The sequence below is a fragment of the Puntigrus tetrazona genome, chromosome 22, assembly GCF_018831695.1.
Source record: "Puntigrus tetrazona isolate hp1 chromosome 22, ASM1883169v1, whole genome shotgun sequence".
In the NCBI taxonomy this organism is placed as follows: domain Eukaryota; kingdom Metazoa; phylum Chordata; class Actinopteri; order Cypriniformes; family Cyprinidae; genus Puntigrus; species Puntigrus tetrazona.
The window spans coordinates 12325460-12347038 of NC_056720.1; the positions used below are offsets into that span (position 1 = coordinate 12325460).

The following is a 21579-nucleotide window of genomic DNA, read 5'->3' on the forward strand; positions in this document are numbered from 1 at the left end:
CTGCAGGTCTGAATAGAGTGAAGATTAAGAAAACCTAATAAATGGAAACAGCTGACCAGAATCCGTGTTCATCTTCACCTGTGACTGTTAGATTGACGGCTGCTGAGCTGAGATGTTTAACTCCATCATCCACGAACATGAGCTGATATTCTCCAGCGTCTGTCTCTGTCACGTCTGATATTATGAGTATCGCTTCGTATTTACTGATGGTCTGTTCCACTCGTCCAGAGTAGTCTGAATCTAAAGTCAAATCTTCGGGTTCATTGTTTTTTCTCCAGTTTTCGCTTTGTTTCTCACTGAACCAGAACGCGGTTTTGTTGTATATGTTGTCGTAATTGCACCTCAACCGCACATCGGTTTCCCTCACAGCGCAAATATCTTCACAGTCCACAGAGATGGGCTTCAATGTTAGAGATTCTGATCAGAAAAAAAGAAAAACAACGAGAACAGACCATTTGCATCGATGAAAAAACCTAATACACTACAAGAGCAGCAACTTTTCTTCAAATAAAATGTTTTTACTCTGTGTTGGAATTTTGATTAATTAATATTGATCCATTAAAACTATAATCTTACCTGAAACATGTAGAAGAAGGATGAGTGATGTGATTCTGAAGTCCATGCTTTAATACTCGAGACTAATACTAAAAATATATTTATATTCAATTAATTTATGTCAATAGCATTGTTTAAAGTGATATATAGTTAAGTAAATGTTCATTTGTTACGGTTCTTAACCCTAATGTTGCGATCCAGTCATTTTCTCTACCACCATCAAAATCTTGTTACATTTGTGGTGTGCCCATTAAAAAATGACCGACCTACAAATATTGCTTATAAATTCCTTTTATATTACTAACAATTAGATTCAGTCTTTTTGTCAAAAACTTTGTCAATGAGTTTACGAAACCTGTGATAACAGAAAGAAATTTGTTGAAAAAGGCTGACAAACACCAATTTAGGTAAAAGAATTTTAGCACAACACGAGTTAAATTGAAAGTAAATGAGTGATTTAAGTTAAATGATCATGTATACTTACATTTTGAAGATTTCTCCAGCTTTCAAAGTGGTTTACTCTGGTACACACGTAATACTTTTTTCAGGATTACCAGGCAATCATTTGCTTCCTTTTTACCCTTCCTTTTCAATTTTATATCCATTTATTGGGCAACGGCAGATAACCACCCACTGTGTTAGCGTCATAGATTCCAGTTTATTTTTTTGAATACCTTATTGCAATTAGCTGAGTCAATTATGAATTATAAAAACCTGTGTAAAATATGTTTGTAATTTGTTAGGATGCATCTGTTGATTTAGTTTGGTTTTGAAAACATTTACATCATTTTCAACACAAGTTATTTTAATGACTCTAATTTCCACTTTATTTAAACACAAAATTAAGGAGTGAACATAAAGCAAAAGTGAGCAGATGGAGGTTTTACTTACTCCGGGGGCAGAAAGGAAAATGATTGGTAATTTTAATGACTCTAAACCCTACTTTATTTAAACACTAAATATCAGTGAGTGAACATAAAAAAAACATAAAACAAAACTTATGTTACACTCATGTCATCGTAGTGTAAGTAAAATAAAAATAGCTTACCCAGAGTATGATGGAAACCAGCTAACTTTTACTAGACCTAATCTGTAACCTTAAAAATAATTTTATACCTTGAAGGATCTTTTGATAATTTCATAAATACTGGTTAGGAAAACACACACACACACACACTCCAAGGGTAATTACTTTATGTAATTATTAGGTAGACTAGAAGACTCCAGATTATAAGTTTAGACCTTTTAATGTTACTTAAATAAAAAAAAAAAAACATACCAAGTTAAAAAAAACACTCATTTTGTGGTAAGATAAAACATAATGTCTTTAAGGCATATTTTGTGAAACTGGATTCCCTGCATAAAGGCCTGATCTAACAGGACACACAATCTATCACTGTCATGACATCACAGTGCTGCTGACAGTTCTGACTGTTGCTAGGTGACGATGTCACAGTGGAAGAACATAATGACATCACACATCAGCTTTGATAAACAGATACAGATGTACACAGATGTGGAAAACCAGACTCTGAACAAAAGCGCAATGTTGTTGCCATTGCTTATATTACAGTGGATTCAATACATACAAAATATAAGCTAATAAAAAAATATAAGACAATGAAAAAGTGCTTTGAAAATAATGTTGTAAGACAGATGTGATTACTGTGACTGTGTCTCACTTCAAAGTGAAACAGTCTGTAATGGTCATCTACTAGATGAACAGTGAAGGTGGGAATTATAAGTAAGATTTTCTAAACATTAAACGTAGTAGAGTGTTTGTTCATGTAGACTCTGTTGCTTACTTAAAATATTATTTGCACTGTTGACCAAAAGCTACATTTCAGAGAGTCGGAATGTTCAGCACACATCAACAGCGTGATCAAAATGAAGACCGTGGATGTAAAAGCTTCACATTAAACTGATATCAATCACTGTTAATATTTTCATTGTATTTTAGTGCTGTTTGTGACGATTCAGCTCCTGATCCACTCTCCACTTCTCACGCAAAATGATTGCTTTTCTTATATCATATTCTTTGTTCTCTTCAATTTCAGGTGAACGCAGATATTACTTGATTTTAAAAAATAATAAAAACAAGATAGTTTTCATTTTATATAATTTGTTAAAAAATCTTTTGAAGTTTGAAATGACCGTGAGCTACCATGAGCTATTTTACTGAATGTTGGTCTAGCCAATGGTCTAGCCGAGTCTGTGTGTCATTACAGTATTACACTTCCACTCGTTATGAAATATGTTACACAAAAAATTATTTTCCTTTCTTAATATTGTACACGTGATGATCAGAGGGGGCTTACAAGGTCGATCAGGCGCATGAAGGACGTCCTGTGAATATCCTTCGGTACGTCCCGTGAACATACTCATGACATCTAAAGAACGTTTGTAGATGCTATCCAGGGGGCATCGTGGGTACTTTTTTTGTTAGTTAGGTGTATAACGTGGGCACTGTCCATAAATTTTGAGTAAATGTATTAATTCTATATCATTCTGTAATACTATGTACTTGTACTTTAAGTTACGGTTTTACTAATGTTCAGCAGAACTTCACAGCAGCATAATGAACATCGTCTGTGGTTGACTGTACAGCGGTAGGAGCTGATGAAGTGTCAGGCTGCTTGAAATTAATAGTTGAATAAAAAACATCCCGATCCTTCATGTGATCTTGCTGTGTGCAGACCGTAGACAAGCCTGCAGCGTTCTCGTACAGCGCAGCTGAATCAGACTATGAGTTTGAGCAGAAAAGAGGACCGAAAACAAAATATCAGTGACAGAACATATTTCAGTATATATATTTAACCATGTTGTGAGTGAAATCCGTTCGTTCTCATCCTCTCACCTGCACACTGCCCTTATTGTCCTTTTTCTGGTGAGATGAATTATTCTTTCTCCTTCTGTTTAAAAGGCATGATATCAAAAGATATTTTTCATTAATCTAAAAGATTGGACAAATCCCAACAGACCATTTACAAAAACTAAACAAATAAAGAGCTTGTTCCTGTTACGTTCACCAGCTGGAGAGTGTCCTAGGCTGCGGTTCTCTGTTTTGCTACAAAGACTCTTATTTTGAAATGTTTGTTCCTCATCGTGTCTGTCTTCTCTTGCCAGTTGTTAGTTCCCTTGACGACTGATTAACTCATCTCCTGATTGTTATCACTTGTATTTAAAGTCCTGTTTGTCTGCCCTGTTCTTGGATTATTGCTCAGTTTAGCCCCTTTATGGACTCTTTATGGACTGACCCACGCTAGCCTTAGGATTATTCTTGTGTCTTTGCCTCTGCTATCTTTGTTTGCCGTTCTTTCGACTCAGCCTGTTTCAACCATATCTTTGCAATAAAGCCCTGCAAACTGCTCGTCTGAGTCTCTTTCATTACAGCTACTAAACTGAAACCCATTAACCACTCACATTTACACAACAGTCACAACTTTCCAAAGATCAGCAACCCAGACATTTATGGTAAACCAACAAGGAAGAAACAAGAAATATGGTATTAGATCCCCTGCTGTCATTAATTAATTCTCTTAAAACCCATCATTAAAAATTAAAATGACATATTTAAATGATTTAAAAATTATACAGAAGAAATAACTGCTGAACAGTAGAAAGTCTGTCAAAACATATGCTGTTTCTTCTGTGTGTAGCACCTACAGCTCTGCAGACTGTTTTAAATGATCTCAGTAGGAAAGAGTTCACACAGTCCCTGATCATTTCAATCTGACTTTACTATCTGACAACTAGAACCAGGAGCATTCACACAGCAAATGAGAAAGCATATTTGCTTGTTTCATATGAAAATATGACGTTTGCACAGATGCACCAAAACAAAAACCATGATTTTTACCTGTACCACAAGACTCCTATGGGGGCAAGAATCAGAAACGCAGAGAATATGATGGCAGTGCTCAGTAAAGCTGTGTTCACCTCTGAGTCTGGTATCTGGATTTCTGGGTCTTTAAGAACAAGAAACATGAAAAAACTCACATACACTCAAAGTAATCGTAAACACTGAAGAACATGCATCATGAGAGATGTGTTACCTCCTACAGCACAGGAATACTGTTGAAGCTCTTCACTGCTGACTGAGTCCAGATACAGCTTGTTGTCTTTAGTGAACCCATCTGTCACCTGTCGTCTGTTCTTGTACCAGATGTAAGAGGTGTTTTTGTTCACAGTGCAGTTGGCTGAACAGCTTAATATCCCTTCCTGTCTCTCTGATAGAAAGACTTGGCTTCTTTTCATCTGTGTGCCTAAAATAATACAAGTCTGTTAGAAATCATACAGTCAACATTTTTGAACATAATCAGTTTATCTTGATCAGTTACCTGTAACCGTAAGAATGACTCCAGGTGATCCTGAATATTGGCCATTTAATTTAGTGATGATCCTGAATCTATATACTCCAGAGTCACTGATCTTGAGATCTTTGATTCTCAGTTTGTTCTCCACATACTCCACACGACCAGCAAATTGAGACTCCTTAAGCAGATCCTTGAAATCACCAGATGGACCGTAATGCCAGAATTTTTTTCTTACAGTATGACCAGGGGGATGTGAGTATGTGCTGGAAATCTCTACAGTTGATCCCACCACAGCACAGACTCTTCTAGAGGTGTAAGTCACATCCCAGCAGCTGCTCTGAAAAACACCTGAAAGAGACACAGATTACTGCTTTAAAGCACACAGCAAACTCCAAGATAAATGTTTTTCACATTAAAATTCAGTGTGAAAGACATTTAAATTTTGATTCAGTTACTTTTCTGAGCTTTTTAAGTATTTTTTTTAATCTGTTAATTTAAATCGTTTAAACAGAATCACAACTGCTAATTTTCACAATTTATAACACTATGATGTGCAAACTAGTGGTGTAATTAAAAGTAGTACACACACTTGAGGTCTTAACAGCCAGTTAAACGCTTGTCATAAACTCATGAAATCTATAGTAAATAATTTAACAGATGGTCAAGTGCAAAGTCATCATAGTTTCCCCCTGATTCAGTATTTTTAGTCGTAACAACAATTTGATTTTAACAGAAAAATGTGGAAATCACAACATTCATCTTAATCTAAAAATACCTTTCCGATAATCCCATTTATACTCATGTATGAGCAAACACAGATATTATATTAGTGTTTATGAAATAAATATATCAGTGTCACTCACACACAGGAGACGAGGAATTCAGAAGGTCTGCAGTAAGAAAACAGGAGTAACTGCCAGAACTTTGAGGATAAACTGCAATCCTCCTCGAATTAATATCTAGTAAATATCGTCCATTTCTTTTCCAGTAGAAATTCTGAGGTCTGGATGTCAAATCACAGGAAGTATCACAGGTCAGTATCTCGAATCTCCGACCTCTGGCGTCTATAGATGTAGAATTCTTCCTCACCTGCAGGTCTGAATTATTGTGAAATGAATAAAACTTGTCACATTAAAACAGCTGAAGTGACCAGAATCTGTGTTCATCTTCACCTGTGACTGTTAGACTGACGGCTGCTGAGCTGAGATGTTTAACTCCACCATCCACAAACATGAGCTGATATTCTCCAGCGTCTGTCTCTCTCAGGTCTGATATTGTGAGTGTTGAAGACCCGCTGAAGATCTCATGTTTCACTCGTCCTGAGTAGTCTGAGTCTAAAGTCAAATCTTCAGGTTCATTGTCGTTTCTCCAGTTTTTACTTTGTTTCTCACTGAACCAGAACACAGGTGTGATGTTGCTGTTATAAGAGCACTTCAAGTGCACACTGGTTTCCCTCAGAGCACAAATATTCGTACAGTTCACAGAAACGTAGTTCAGTGTTAGAGAATCTGATTTTTTTTAAAAATGTAAAAAGGAAAAAATAACACTGAGAATGAAAGGTTTGCTTTGATGGAGAAGTGATTCTGACAAACCAAGTGAGTCACTTCGAGTGAAGCAACTCTCCTTAAAGTATAAAATGTATTTAGTTTGTATTGGAACACATTTTTATGAAACATTCAAACAATAATCTTACCTGAAACGTGTAGAAGTAAGATCAGTACTACAAGACTGAAGTCTTGCTTTGCTGAAGTCATGTTTTACCTTTCAAAATAATCCACTTGTTCAATTAAAAGGAAAACAACAACGTTGTGAGACAGGCCCACGTTAATTTTTCAACCATTTATTTATCGCAATAGATTCTACATGAACTGTTTAAATTTAATGTGGTTATCAAAATGTGGTGTCAAAAGCAGTGCTCATATTTGAATCTTAGTAGACAAGTGAGTGAATTTATTTCCTCTATTTTTCACTCAAGTCTTTCATCCACATTTTGTTGGGCAACTTCATTTATCCACCCACTTCTTGAGCATCTCTATATTTGGAACTTTCCAGTTCACTTTTAGATTTTGCGTTTCAGAAGTATAGTTGTTGATTTGCTGTCAGAGAATTCATAAACATCAACTGGCCCCACATATTCATATTTTATAGAAGCTGTAAAAGATATAGCAAAGCTACCAAAGCAAATCTGAAGCCTCTGTTTATTAAGCCCTCTGCACATTATTTACTAAAACTATTAATGTATTATTTATTTTAAGCCTTATCTTTAAGGAGTAATGCAGCTGTCACTGTGTGGTGTGGAAAGTAGCGCAAGAAGATGACAGATAACAATTAACAGGCCTTTAATAATCCACAATAAAGCAAGTCCAGACAGAAGGGTAGGACCAGACAAACTTACACTGAACAGAATCAAACTTTTAAAGGGGAGATAAAGACATTAACTGACGAGACACACCGGAGCATAATGAACTGATTAACATAAGAAAGAAACTAGGTCACGCATGGCACATGAGGAATAAAAACACACGAAACAGTCCAAGGGGTGTGACAGATGCCTTCTCATGCTATTTTAATTATCATAAATGTGGTGTAAGTGGTGTAACCTTCCTTTTCTTCCCACTTACTGTTGGGTAATTTTCCACCCACTGTATTTAGACAGTATTTCTCAATCAGTTGAGTCAATGACGAGTGAGGAACAATTTTCTAAATCCACAATAGCTCGTCAACAAGCTACTTACTAGGCCTTATTGGCTTCTTTTGTGATTGGATCTTGGATGTTTTAACAGGAAGACCTCAGTCAGTCTATGTCAGCCACAACATTGGTGTCCCACATGGATCCGTGCAAAGCCCGCTGCTCTTTATGCTGCTGACGGCCAAGTCCAGCCCCGACCGCATCATCAAGTTTGCAGATGACGCAACTGTGGTAGGTCACTTTGGCAACAGTGACGAAACAACCTACAGAGAGGAAGTGGCGCAACTGACTCAGTAGGGCAGATTGTTTGTACCACACTTCGATGTAGGGAAGACTAAGGAGGTAGTGATGAATTTCAGAAGAAGCTCTGTGGGGTCTGAGGAGACACTGACCATCAACAGCTCGACGGTGGAGAGACTCAGCAGCACTAAATTATTGGTGGCAAATATGGTGGTTCACATCACAGAAGATTTCACCTGGACCACCAACACTACATCACTCGCCAAGAAGGCCCAATAGTGCCGTAACTAAAAGAGCAAATCTCCATCAAACCATCCTCACCACTTTATACAGGAACACAACTAGTACGTTTGGTCATTAAAGGGTGGGTAAAATGCCGATTCATGGATTCAGAGTTGTTTATACTGTTTATTACCAAGTATTTATATGCTAAAAATCTTACTTCTGGGTTTGTTAAAGTTTCGGAGAGTTTCATGATGTAGTCAGGACGGAACTCTTTATATGGGCATTTTGCCCGGAAATACATGTCAGCACTGCAGACAGCAAGTGAAACAGTATTTAGTTTAGTTGGTGATCAGCGCTCAAGTGCTCGTCTCTCGCCCGCCCCCACGGCACGCCTCCAGGAACTCAGCTTTTTTCCGTAAAAAGATGGACTAATTCGCAACCAAAACTGACCTCAGTGGGGACTGCTGAGCAAATCAGTGGTTTAACCCACCCAACTATCCAAGAACTGTACTCACCTTAAAATTTCGGATCCCTCACACCCATGCCATGTGCTCTTTGAAATACTGCTGTCTGGTCGGTGCTACAGAGCACTGAACACCAGAACTTATCACGTACTGTATTGATGCATGGACCACTTGTCGTCACTTTTTAGCGTTCAAGGTACCCCTTTAAGCTTCATTTTTCCACATGCAAGGTCTGCCATGTTTTTAGTTGTTTGTCTTAACTTACTGATTTGCATGCATTTGAATAGAAATTAATTTTTTCATAGGAGCGAAGAAGAGAGTGAAACATATGGATTTTATTGTTTTATTTAAATTTTTGTGCATTCATTTTTGTGTAATTACAGTTAAAATACAGTATTCCCATCACTTTATTACAGTGTATTCTGTAATTACACAGGACAATTATTTTCCTTTATATTTGTTTACTTATGCAAATTAAAAGTAAATAATATGTCACTGTTTATGACATCACAGTATCTCTGTGTCGCCGCTGACAGTTCTGACTGTTGCTAGGTGATGATGTCACAATAGAAGAACACAATGACATCACTCCAGAAGCTCTGATGTACAGACAGCAGATGTAGACGAAGACATCTTGAACATCTGAGACAAACAAAAGATAATAAAAGGTATTTAAAACATTTTTGCAAAAATTGCATGTCAAATATAATAGCAACTTCTGAATATTATACATTTTCACCTTATTTTTTGTTTTCAGTTTGATTTTGAAATGCGATTCATTTGGATGAAAAACCTGTTGAATCATATGTCACTCTTTTCCACCTGAATACGTTTCATTATATTAATTGCTTGTCATGCTATTAGATATTTTACTCACCAGATCCAAAGAGCTGCTATGATGAGAAACTGAGGTAAAAACACAAGCAGAGTGACTGTATAATGACTGAACGCAGTGCTCTTTACATTGACTTCTAAAGCACAGGAATACTGTTGAAGCTCTTCACTGCTGACTGAGTCCAGATACAGCTTGTTGTCTTTAGTGAACCCATCTGTTACCTGTCGTCCGTTCTTGTACCAGATGCAAGTATGTTTGTCAGTCAGAGTGCATTTAGTTGAACAGATCAGCGTCACTTCCTGTCTCTTGAATACAAAATTTGGGATTCTTGTCACCTGTGTATCTGAAAAACAAATGTCTATTAGAAAATATACAGAAAACATGTTAAATCAGTTTATCAGTGATCAGTTACCTGTGACAGTAAGAGTGACTCCAGGTGATCCAATGTATCTGCCATTTAGATCAGTGAAGAGCATGAATCTATATTCTCCAGAGTCACTGATCTTGAGATCTTTGATTCTCAGTTTGTTCTCCACATACTCCACACGACCAGAAAATTGAGGCTCCTTATGCAGATCCTTAGAGTCACCAGATGGACCGTAATGCCAGAATGTTTTTCTTACAGTATGACCAGGGGGATGTGAGTATGTGCTGGAAATCTCTACAGTTGATCCCACCACAGCACAGACTCTTCTAGAGGTGTAAGTCACATCCCAGCAGCTGCTCTGAGAAACACCTGAAAGAGACACAGATTGCAGCTGTTAAAATGAATGAATAATTTATATAGCGCTTTATTGTGTATTGCCTTACACCCAAAGTTCTTTACAATTTACTCAACCATCACCAGTGTGCAGCATCCACCATTACGATGAGTGTCATGGGATTTTTAATGACCACAGAGAGACCACAGTATGAGTTGGCCTGTGGGGTTATATGGCTGTGGCACAATCAAGGTCTGTTCACACCAATGCTTGTCACAAAAAATCAGTGTGCATCATTTTTTAATTTGATTCAATGATCTTATTACCACCTATTACACCGCAAAGTTAACTGTACAACCAATAAGATTAGTGCTTTTGCTCTCATTAGTGCTCTCAATTTTTCTTTACTGAATGAATAAGTAAACAAAGCTCTTTTGTTTGCTTACAATTTCCCAACAGTGCATCCAATTGTGAAATCAGAAGTGTTATGCACACTTGAGGTCGCCATGCCCATTTCAACACTTGGGCTAAACACAGGAAGCATGTCAGCAGACTAGCTAGTTCTCCTTGTCTGAAAATGTACAATAATGCTTGTGGTCTTCAGAGTGCACACTTTCATAATGTCAATTTAATTTAAACAAATAAATGACATGAATTTCCATGATGAACCTTAGTCTTGGTGTGAAAACACTTTTAAACATTTTTACATATGTTTTAACAAACACTGATTTTATATTAGTGCTAATTAAAAAAAGTGTCACTCACACACAGGAGATGAGCTAAGACCAGGAGTACGAGAGCAAGAGTAACTACCAGGAGCTTCAGGTGAAACTACAATGCTCCTGGAATTAGCTTCTGGAAGAGGAATATTGTTTTTGTTCCAGTAGTAATTCTTATTGCTGAACATCAAATCACAGGAAGCCTCACAGGTCAGCTCTACCGTCTCATTTCTAGGGTCTGTAGATGCAGGACCGATCCTCACCTGCAGGTCTGAATAGACTGAAGATTAAGAAAACCTAATAAATGTAAACAGCTTACCAGAATCTGTGTTCATCTTCACCTGTGACTGTTAGATTGACGGCTGCTGAGCTGAGATGTTTAACTCCATCATCCACGAACATGAGCTGATATTCTCCAGCGTCTGTCTCTGTCACGTCTGATATTATGAGCATCGCTTCGTATTTACTGATGGTCTGTTCCACTCGTCCAGAGTAGTCTGAATCTAAAGTCAAATCTTCGGGTTCATTGTTTTTTCTCCAGTTTTTGCTTTGTTTCTCACTGAACCAGAACGCTGTTTTGGTGTGTATGTTGTCGTAATTGCACTTCAATCGCGCTTGGGTTTCCCTCAGAGCGCAAATGCTTTCACAGCTCACAAAGATGGGCTTCAATGTTAGAGATTCTGATTGCCAAAAAGAAAAAGAAAAGAAACAAGGAGACCAGACCATTCACACTGATGAAAAAACAAGTCATTATAGGAGCAGTGAAGGGACTCTTCTTCTTGTCTAAAATGTTTTTAGTCTGTGTTGAAATTTTGATAAATTAATATTGATCCATTAAAGCAATAATCTTACCTGAAACATGCAGAAGAAGAATCAGTGATGTGATTCTGAAGTCCATGCCTCACTTGTCTTGTTTGTCGACACAAATACTAATAATAAAAAACAACTTCAAATCATTTATCTCACTAGCTCATACATTAATTGAATTTGTTTAAAGTGATAAATAGTTAAGTAAATGTACATTTAAGCCTATTTTCAAAAATAGTGGAGTGTTCTTTCAACCCTAATGTTGTCATCTAGTCGTTTTGGCCCAGAGACAGACAAATATTGCTTATAAATTCAGTTTATATTTTTAGCAAATATTAGAATCAGTCTTTTTGTCAAAACTGAGGGGCATACTCTCAATGAGTTCCAATAAAGAAATACAAAAGCTGTGATAACAGAAAGAAAATGGTTTACAAAGGTTGACAAAAACACAGACTCTAAAAGTTGCTGATTATAAAGCATAGGTTATTTACAACCAATGTTTAAAATTGATTTAAATATTTAAATAAAGGCAGTTCAGCGAGAGTTATGTATGCTTACATGTTGAAGATTTCTTCAGCTTAAAAAGCGCTTAACAAAAGTGATGTTCTTTTTTTTAGGATTACCAGGCAATCATATAGTCCCATTTGCTTCCCTTTTTTCCCTTCCAGATAACCACCCACTGTGAGCACGTCATAGGTTCCAGTTTCAGTGCCAGTAAATACCTAACTGAGTTCTGGCTTTTTGGCCGACCTCTGACTCTAAGTATGACATATGATGTAAGTAGCATCATACGTCGAGTCAAAAAATCAGATTTATGTATCCGATTAATTTTTAAGATGTTATATAAAACCCTAACAGGTGTCATATAGCACTTTATTACAGTGATTCCTTGGCTTGTTGTTATACTCGTGCCTTATAGGACATATTCTTAAAAATAGGAAACATAATAGCACATTTGTCATATATGACTACCATAGACGTGCCAGTATTAAGTCGAATGATAACTAACCAGTTCTTACCAAATTGTACCTCATAGCATCAAATTCTTGTACTAAATGTTTACTGAGAAACATAATACATTTAAACATTTACAAATTTATCCCAGCTTGGAATTGTTTTCTTTATGCAAGAGTTATTCGTATAGCGTCGCTAAACTGAAGTTGAGCCACTGATGTCACATGGACTGTATGCCAATGACAATTTCAGCCGTGTTGCTGTTTATGGAGGGTCAGATGGCGCTCTGATTTTGGGTCTTACGGGTTTGAAACGACATGAGGCTGAGCGATTAATGACAGAATTTTCATTTTGTGGTGAACTAACCCTTTAAGGCCTGTTCATATTTGTCACAAACATTCAGTTTGATTTGCGGCTGTAACGTAGACGTACCAGATGAGACTTAAGGCGAGTGGATCCAAATGCAAAGCTTTATTCACAGGCAAGGTCAAACAGGCAGGGTGGAACATCAGCAAACAGATATGCAGAGAGAAAAACACAAGAATAATCCTAGGGCAAACACGGCCTACGATCAGCAAACAACATCTAAAGGGCAAGACAAGAGGGGTAATACAGGATCCCGGCAGGACACAAAAATAATCCTATTGCAAACAATATGGATTAAACAGAGAGCTACAGTGTTAAATGCTACGTAATGCTCGGCGGTGAGTGAGAGTAAGTCCAGGGTTTTAAGTAGCCTGAGTCTAATTGGAAGCAGTGAATGAGTGATTAGTGGAATCAGGTGTGTGTGTCGTCAGTGCAATGGGTGATGGGGATTGAAGTCCGGAACGAAATACAATCAAGAGTCAATGTGGAGAGGAGGTGACATCTGGTGGTGAGTGGAAGTTCATAGACCAAAATCATGACAGAAAAAAAGCAGGTGCACAGGAATGAGACACACTTTTCTAGGCAAATTGATTAGTATGTTACATATAACTTGGTAAAAAATAAATAATTAATGTGTTGCACATTTGCACAGATAAATGGTTAAAACTGCTTTTTATCACTTCTTTAGAAGCATCCCGATTATTAAACTTTAATGTAAAATGTGTAAATAAGTAAAAAGTAAAAAGTTTTGTTTGCAATTTTACAACACTATGATGTAAGTGTATCCCATTGTGTAATCAAACATTTTACGCACACTCAGTCTCCATGCCTTCTTCAACATTTGGTCTAAACACAAGGAAAAACATAAGTAGACTAGTGGTCAAGTGTAAACCATCCTCTGTGTATATGACTGTCTTCTTTCAGACAAACACAGTAAGATTTTTATTTTTTTAATAACTTCCAAGCTTGGTAATGCTGGTGGATAGTGGCCGTTATTTTGAAGCTTCGTAAATTGGGTATATCTGCAAGTATTGCAACGTAAAACTAACCTATATGCCTTTGGGGGGTTATCACGTGTCCTCTGAAGCAGATCGATAGGATTTTGTAGCAAAAATATTTCTAGTTTTAAAATTAAAACCTAAATAACTGACTTCCAGTTATTTTTGGCGAGAGTGGTGGGAGTTCTTGCTTGGCTGACTTCTGACTCGATGTAAGTTGCGTCATACAAGTTATTTAGGTCATTTATATTAAAAGCTGCAGTCCATAACTTTTTGGGTTTTAAAATGATCCAAAATCAGTATTTCAGAAAGTAAATAACAAGTCAGTATAGCTTTGCTTTAGGCCGATTCACAATGGTTTGCTTATAATAAATTTTTCTGATACGAGTGGTAGAGGTAGGTTTTTGCGGGAAATTTGAGCATGACACTGCGTTATTCATTACATTATGTCTGTAAACACAAAGAAGTTGTCCCGGGGTGGTGACAAATCGAGTCCCCCCCCCTTAAAATCTGTTCCCATAGGACCCCAAGTGATCGCATTGGCTCAAATTACTTTTAACTCTTTCCCAGCCAATGACGAGATAGCTCGTCATTCAGGTTACAACGCTTCCCCGTCGAATTATTTTTCAATGTACCATTTACTAAACCAATTTATGATTTATAACCAGCTCTCTTAAAATAATGTTCCTGTCGACTGTACCATTTTGCACAAAATTTAACACTTGTGAATACATGAGTCCCTGTGAGGACTCCAAATGATGTTGACTCTGAATCATTATACATATCTATCACCATGCTAACATTCATGTTTACTTGTACCATCTTTTTAAGTTATGGGCCCATGAATTTGACATATGCCACAAGACAGTTAATGAGCCAACTGGAGGCCCCCCTGGTAGCACACGTACATCTAGGAGATGTCCATTTGACGTCTGCATTTACATCTGCAAGACATATTATTTAGGTTGTTTGCTCATCTGCAATACGTCTTTTAGATGTCAAATAGACGTCTATTAGATGTCTTTAAGATGTTTATGATTTAAAATGTATGTAAAACTGACATCTGTAAGACGTTTTCCAGACGTTTGTAGACAGCAGATGCTTTCCAGATCAAGAGATCTTTAACAGACATCTTGCAGAGGTACGTGTGCCATCTAGGGACAGCTGTATTTCAAAGTGCATTTAAAGTTTCACTAGTGGCTTATCCCTAAGTTCTTGTCTATTGTCTATAGACATTTTATCATATCGTTTTGAGGGAATGGACCCATCATTTTCTGACACATGATTGTACAGTTGAACGTACCATTACATTGACAGCCCAATTGGAGGCACTTCATGACTCATGACGTCCAACATATCCACGTTTAGACTTACGCCTGCTGTACACAACCGTCAAAACAAAAAGAACTTCAAAATTCTAACTATAATAAATGAGAAACAGTTCAATAAAGTATCTAGTATTTATGTATATCTCTTATGCCGACTGATTGATTCACTGTATTTAACATTATTTAACAAGCATACATTGAATACCAACAAAGTCGGTGTTTACAGTCTGGTAATACAGCACGACATCTAGATCTAAATGACATCCCATCAAGCCCCAGGGTAATCGGTGATGTCGTCATATATGACATCACTGTGATACTGATGCTGCTGTAGACAGTCCTGAATGGTTTGAATGACTGTTTCTAGGCGACGATCTAAAGCAGAAAGATGTGGTTCGGAGAGGAGTGGGACCACGGCTGCAAGCGGGTCCTTAGACAAAGACGCACGCATTACATCACTCATCCGATACGACCGGAGAGATAGCAGACGTAAACGAAGCAATGTTGACCGACGGACCCTAAATGTAAGAAAGGGGGAATAATAAGCAGACTAAAAAATACAGTACTCTTAAATTGAAATCAGTTATGTTCACTCTACCTGCAGCACTGCACAAGAGGAGCCAGTATAGACGGTTCGTCTTTAGAATGACGTCCAAACCTTGAACACAGAAAGGCTCATTCGAAAAGAGCCAAACAAAACATCATCAGAAAGCCTCTTTGACTCTTGATTTTTAATACTCACGCCCTTCCGTTGTCTAAGTGTACGAGAAACGTGTCATTGCCAAATTTCTCAAACGTTTCATAGTGGTGCCTGTCCATGTTACCTAGGGTAGACGGAAAGTATCAGGAAAACAATTATTTAACAATGGACAGATTATTTTGCTGATTTACATCAGGTCAATGAAAGTTAATGAGGTCTAAAGTTGATGCATGGACTTTCATAACTTTCATTTTCCACACGTTTTGTGTTTTGAGTAAGTACTGTGGCACTTGGATATATAGACCCTAACATATTAAATTATTACCAAATTGATGTCATTTACCATAGTATTGACACGCTACACCAAGCTATTTCAAAGAATGTCACAGTTTGAGTCCAAAACCGGGATATTTCTATGGTACATGTCAGAAAACCGAAATTGTTTTGTATGTGAATCATCTGAACTGATTCATGACTCACTCATTAGAAAGTCCAGAATGCTCATGTCGATCAGATCCACCAATCGAGTGCCTCGGTCATAGGGAGGAGTCTTTTTTATGGAGTCACAGTAGTTGGAGTCTGTCTCCCATCTGTTGCAGAAATAATCATCAGTTACTTATGCTGGATTCTCAACTGTGAATCACACCCAATAAATATGTACAAAAACAAATAAAGAGGGAGAAGAATTAAGAAAAGTAGATACATTGAAAGTCAAGATTGAGGACTTTCAGTTTATACACAAAAACACTTAGAGATTTTACCAAAACAAATTTAGTTTTGTGTTCAACAGAAGAAAGAAGGCCATACAAGATTGAAACTACACAAGGCTGAGTAATTTTGGGTGTGCTATCTTTTTAAATAACACACTCTCCACCCACTGAGCCAGCTTGCTTCGGCTGTAGGACCGTCTCCAGGGACTCCTCCACGAGCGACGTGGTGCCAAACTCGGGTCTGGCAACATAGCAGCCATAGATCCCTCTACCTTGAGGGGACGACCACAGATAGCATGCTCTGTGGAGCAGTAATAGGAACACTGGCCATAAAAACATGCATTCCCCACTGCAGAAAGACAAAGATGGATGGTGACGTAAAAGTATTTAAAAAATTTTTTGGAGAGAAAGTAAAAGACAAGTGCAACAAACCTGGAGAAGTGAAAAATGTTGTGACCAGTTTATGGTCGGTGGTGATGTCTTTGATCTCTTTTATCACATTAATGAGCCTCCCAACCACCGGAGGCACCCTTCTGAAACCCAGAATCCTTATTGAGAGACAGAAAGGGTTTTCATTATTTTTAATTTCATTTCAATTGTATTATATGAAAGTATTTGTAATATACAGTGTGTGCTCACCTGTCTAAGTGGAAGGCTGCGATCTCAGCATTATGCCGTTCAAAATCAGAAAAGTAGTACAGATTCACATTGGTCTCCTCATGCCGTTCCTGTCTTAAATTGAAACAATTCCGATCACATTAACTGTGTTTGACCACTGCACTCTAAATAAAAAAATAAATAAATAAAATAAAATCTGTAGTCGTTTTATAGTCAAAGTCTCTAAATCTTGAGTTTATTTGTTTTACTTTATTTGTTCATTGCACTGCGCCTCATAAGCTACACTTCCATCCAACTATTTTTTATGTGTTTTTTGGAATATCGCATTAAACAAACGCGGAATGGAAACGCCAAGATGTGCAAAAATGGCAAAAATCCGCATTGTAAACTTATGCGCACAATTGAATAGGATAAACTTTATATCCGATAAGAAAAATGTGCATAAACTACAATGAAATGGAACATTTACAGAATAAATTCCTCAATGCACATTAAAGTCATGTGATGTCATGTTGTTATGGTCATTCTGAAAAGCCTGAACAAAGTATGGCGTCAAATGATAACATTATTAGGATAACATATTTCTGGATAACATAACTGCATTCCCAAACAGCAACAGAAAGTGAAGTTTTTGGTGTCTTCGACTAATTGCATGGAAACTGTGCTTTATTCGCATGTTTTAACTTTAGTTCAAAGTGTAAAAGCGATCTAGAAATCTATGGTTTAGAACCAGAACATACTTATTATAGCACTGAATAATAACGCTAATAAGCAAATAGAATTACTTGATGCTTATACACTCTTGTAGATACAAAAAAGGTAACAATTTATTTTAAGAAGAGGCACATGGTGCTTGGATCTCACTTCATGGGCTTGAAGAGCGCCTGCCCATAATTAGGAAATGACATCACCAACTTCAGCTGCGTTCCGCCTGATTTTTGAACTGAAAAGTAAAAAAAAAAAGATTACTTGTAACATGTTATTTCGATTTTATGTCCTGTAACTCCATTCTGACTTATAACAGATAACCAAACGGCGCAATCTAATATCACAAGCAACACGTGATAGTGGACTTTGTCATGAGTTTTCATTATAACATTATAATAAATTTAGCTTAGGTTATAATTATTATATATATATATATATATATATATATATATTAGAACACACATTATGAAATGCATGAAAGCTTTAAATGTTTTCTTTTATTCTTTAGCCCTCCTCCTCCCCAGCACCACCTGTCTAGATCTACTAGGAAGATTCTTTCTGCTCAAACTTGCATCTTGTATCCTGATCCATGTAATTCTGCAACCAGAATTGTTCATACCCAACAGATCTAGCCCACAAAGCCAGTCCTGCCTACACTCTATTCATATCGATAAAAATACAGTGAAAGGGAAAGATTGTCCAAAAATAAAACTAAATGCAAATTCTGTCATCATTTACTCACAGTGCAATTTCAAATGTATATGACTTAAGTTCTATTGTGGAATGTAAAAAGATGATATTCTGAAAAGTGGTTTTAGTTCTTATAGCATGGACCAAAAACATGATGGAGCCACTAGGAAGACAATCGATTGATTATTAATATTCTTCTGAATATATTTTGTATTCCACAATTAAAGTAAGCCATACACACTTTAAATATCATGTTTGTGAGTAAATCTTTGAGATACTATGCCTATATACTATACTCTATATTTTAGAGTTTTTAACCTGCTTGCCAGTTTGATTTTTCATTCTAATATTCATTCTAAAAGGCTCCCATGTTCTTTCATCCTCCTCCCTCCCCCTCTCTTCATCGTGTAAAGGCTTTGCTTTGCACAATTTAAGGTCACCTACCGGCACTGACGATGCGATGGGATGCCATTTGCTGAGTCAGCGCTGACAGATTGGGGTCTTTGTGATGATACATCTGCCAGCGAGATATACCAAGGTGAAACCGCAACCAAGGAGGATGTGTCTCAGCACTGGCGTTCCAGCGGATAGGATCATAGCCATCCTCATTAGCGCTCAGCCTAAGGATGGGATTCATTCATTCATGGGTTTCTGGCAGTTCAGTAGTCATCATAAAAAGCGCACCAAGAATTTTTATTTGTCTTGATGGCTATATGACAGCAGTTTTAAATAATGACGCCAAGTGGTCAGGACGATGTGAATGTTTTTCATTCCTCGTGAACCAGTTAAGCCACTATGACTTTGACAGCAATAATCGTGGAACGTTATTAAAGGAACATGCCACTTTCTCATTTTCCAACTCCCTTCGAGTTAAACAGTTGAGTTTTACCATTACGCAACATCTTAAAATGCTGGGAACTATTTTAAGGCACTGCATAAGCTCCTGAAAATGCTGGGGACTATTTTCAGGTGTTGCGTAATATATAATTCAAGGGGAGGGAGCCTATTTTCAAAAAAAGTGACATGTTCCTTTAATAAAATGAATTTGTGTATTTAGCCTGGTTATTATATATAAAAAAAAATCCAATATAATAATAAAAAAGCGATGGCTTAACATCCTCACCACTGCTTTGTGCTACGCTCTTTCTCTTTTTTTTCCGTTCGAACTTTAAGCAGCCAATCGCCATCAAGCAAAGGTGGAATGGGTAAATTATACAGCGGGTGGGAGTACAGAGCCTCCAGTTTGGCAAGACCATCTGCTGTGCCATCCACTTCCACTTCCTGGGTGTGGCTTTCTGCAGCAGCCATTGTGCTTGTTGGAGCAGATGAGTTTTCAGCGGAGAAGCTGAATGAGGTCTGGATGTCAAGGTTTGAGTGGGGCTCGCAGGAAGTGTGGTATATGGACAGGACAAGGGAAACCACGAGCAAGTGCAGACTCAGAAAGACAATTAACAGCCATAAGCGCAATGTCCGTGAACGTCGACGGGTACATACTCGCATTGTACTGAAACGAAACGGCAAAAAGTATAAAGTCCAACTCTACAATCAACTTTTTACGAATATAGAGAAAAACATACCTGTTTTCCAGTTGAAGATGTTCCTGTCTCCGTCTGTCTGGACTAAAGGGAAGCTCAGATTGTCCCGTAGACCTTTATTCCCTGTTTGTACTCTTGCACTCTCTTTTTCTCTCAAACATTACAAGGGAGAGGTGCCAGGTTAGGTTGATCTGAATGGTCATGTTTACTTTCCCCCCTGCAATGTCTACCACATCTCCCAATATGGGAGAATAGGGTCCGTTTTTTTTTTTACCAAATTATTGTTTACCCTTGTGCAGCCAGGCATACTTTTTCACTTTGATACTTTGCGGAGGGCAATTGTTTATTTGTAATTTCTCTGGTGAAACCAAATGATTGGTCATGAAATCTTACGTGAAGACATTTGAATAGACAAAAAAGGGGAGTTTTGGAAACAAGGGCATCTTGAATGAGTAACTGCAATTGGCGATCTATATGAGAAAGGAATTTCTAAGTCATATTTTGAATTGTGGAAAAAATATAACATTGTGGGCCAAGGAAATTTTTGGAAATATCACACACTGTGTTAAGAACAAATTCAATGCAAGTGATAACCCCTTTATATGCTGTATATATCTTCAGTTGCCTGCAGATACTTGTAATAACTCTTGGGGAATAATATTCATGATGATGACCGGCTGGATATACTGTCTATTGTGAGTAACAACGTAAGGGAAGCTAGGGGGAAATTCATTCATTACAAAATAACACATAGATACTATTATACACCATCTAGACTTAAATAATCCACGTTGGAAATGCAAGGAAGAGGGCGCTTATTTACATATGATTTGGGAATTTAAAATTGTGAGAACACTTGAAGAGCGGTTGGGCTTTGGAATCACATTTATGCCGTCTTGGAGATAAATCTGGTGCACCAAATATAGAAAAAAATGCATTTATCCTTGTTGGTTGTGTTACAGCTGCCAGGATGATCTTACGCAATTGGAAATGCCCCAAAACCCTTTATTTGAAAGATTGGATTGATGGGATGATTGAAATTGCATCATATGAGTGCATGTTGGGGAGACTGCAGAGTGAAGGAGAAATTTAAAAAACATGGGACGTGACTGTGTTTTGTTTTGTTACTTTTGTTTGTTGATGGTGACAAGTGGAACAGATTGGATATTGTAATGATTTTATGAAATTTTAACAGTTGAATAATTTCTTTTTTAATTATCTTTTAGAATTCAATATTAAACAATGCTAAAATTCTAAATAAATTTTATAGACAATAAAATTTTGGTATTTTGATCAAATCAAATATAATTTTATTTTTACTTTAGTTCAACAGTTTGGGTTTCTATTTTTATTTTTAAAATAAATAAATAATAATTCCTGACAGAAATTAGTAAGAATAATATCAAAGTATTAATATTTAT

The 21579-nt window shown here is 37.1% G+C and overlaps 3 protein-coding genes across 6 annotated transcripts; all 3 read right to left on the reverse strand.

Annotated features, from left to right (window-relative positions):
- Window positions 1-652: 652 nt before the first annotated feature.
- On the reverse strand, window positions 653-6798 carry LOC122327886. Of its 3 annotated transcripts, none has more exons than XM_043223548.1 (9): window positions 6565-6798; window positions 6044-6205; window positions 5735-5968; window positions 4896-5219; window positions 4611-4820; window positions 4415-4523; window positions 3413-3467; window positions 1040-3298; window positions 653-910 (listed from the first exon to the last, which is right to left on the reverse strand). In XM_043223548.1, exons 1-8 carry the CDS (start codon window positions 6623-6625, stop codon window positions 3110-3112), a joined length of 1344 nt encoding a protein of 447 aa, XP_043079483.1. In that variant the 5' UTR covers window positions 6626-6798; the 3' UTR covers window positions 653-910; window positions 1040-3109. The 3 variants fall into 3 exon arrangements, with proteins under 3 accessions (XP_043079483.1, XP_043079484.1, XP_043079482.1); XM_043223549.1 differs by having other exon boundaries at window positions 6044-6261; XM_043223547.1 differs by having other exon boundaries at window positions 6044-6379.
- A 2020-nt stretch (window positions 6799-8818) lies between these two features.
- Window positions 8819-12215, reverse strand: LOC122327889 (sialoadhesin-like). 2 transcript variants are annotated; one of them, XM_043223554.1, is made up of 8 exons: window positions 12110-12215; window positions 11597-11673; window positions 11086-11424; window positions 10791-11015; window positions 9737-10060; window positions 9367-9667; window positions 9229-9282; window positions 8819-9131 (listed from the first exon to the last, which is right to left on the reverse strand). In XM_043223554.1, exons 2-7 carry the CDS (start codon window positions 11640-11642, stop codon window positions 9243-9245), a joined length of 1275 nt encoding a protein of 424 aa, XP_043079489.1. In that variant the 5' UTR covers window positions 11643-11673; window positions 12110-12215; the 3' UTR covers window positions 8819-9131; window positions 9229-9242. The 2 variants fall into 2 exon arrangements, with proteins under 2 accessions (XP_043079489.1, XP_043079490.1); XM_043223555.1 differs by lacking the exon at window positions 9229-9282.
- Window positions 12216-15315: 3100 nt separating this feature from the next.
- Window positions 15316-20337, reverse strand: fam20cl (family with sequence similarity 20 member C, like). Its single transcript, XM_043222279.1, has 11 exons — window positions 20201-20337; window positions 19747-20127; window positions 19068-19243; window positions 18090-18168; window positions 17247-17339; window positions 17040-17155; window positions 16776-16956; window positions 16378-16487; window positions 15940-16021; window positions 15796-15855; window positions 15316-15715 (listed from the first exon to the last, which is right to left on the reverse strand). Exons 2-11 carry the CDS (start codon window positions 20121-20123, stop codon window positions 15466-15468), a joined length of 1524 nt encoding a protein of 507 aa, XP_043078214.1. The 5' UTR covers window positions 20124-20127; window positions 20201-20337; the 3' UTR covers window positions 15316-15465.
- Window positions 20338-21579: the final 1242 nt, after the last annotated feature.

Coding starts and splice junctions, on each gene's coding strand:
- LOC122327886 (XM_043223547.1), bottom strand. CDS start 6,625: ATGACTTCAGCAAAGCAAGACTTCAGTCTTGTAGTACTGATCTTACTT. Junction 6,380..6,564: donor CTTACTTCTACACGTTTCAG/GTAAGATTATTG, acceptor AAAAAAAATCAG/ATTCTCTAACACTGAACTAC. Junction 4,524..4,610: donor GTATTCCTGTGCTGTAGGAG/GTAACACATCTC, acceptor TTGTTCTTAAAG/ACCCAGAAATCCAGATACCA.
- LOC122327889 (XM_043223554.1), bottom strand. CDS start 11,642: ATGGACTTCAGAATCACATCACTGATTCTTCTTCTGCATGTTTCAG. Junction 10,061..10,790: donor TCTTAGCTCATCTCCTGTGT/GTGAGTGACACT, acceptor TGTCTCTTTCAG/GTGTTTCTCAGAGCAGCTGC. Junction 9,283..9,366: donor ATAGCAGCTCTTTGGATCTG/GTGAGTAAAATA, acceptor ATGATTCAACAG/GTTTTTCATCCAAATGAATC.
- fam20cl (XM_043222279.1), bottom strand. CDS start 20,123: ATGCGAGTATGTACCCGTCGACGTTCACGGACATTGCGCTTATGGCTG. Junction 17,340..18,089: donor GCGCTCTTCAAGCCCATGAA/GTGAGATCCAAG, acceptor TTTCAATTTAAG/ACAGGAACGGCATGAGGAGA. Junction 15,856..15,939: donor CACTTAGACAACGGAAGGGC/GTGAGTATTAAA, acceptor TCTGTGTTCAAG/GTTTGGACGTCATTCTAAAG.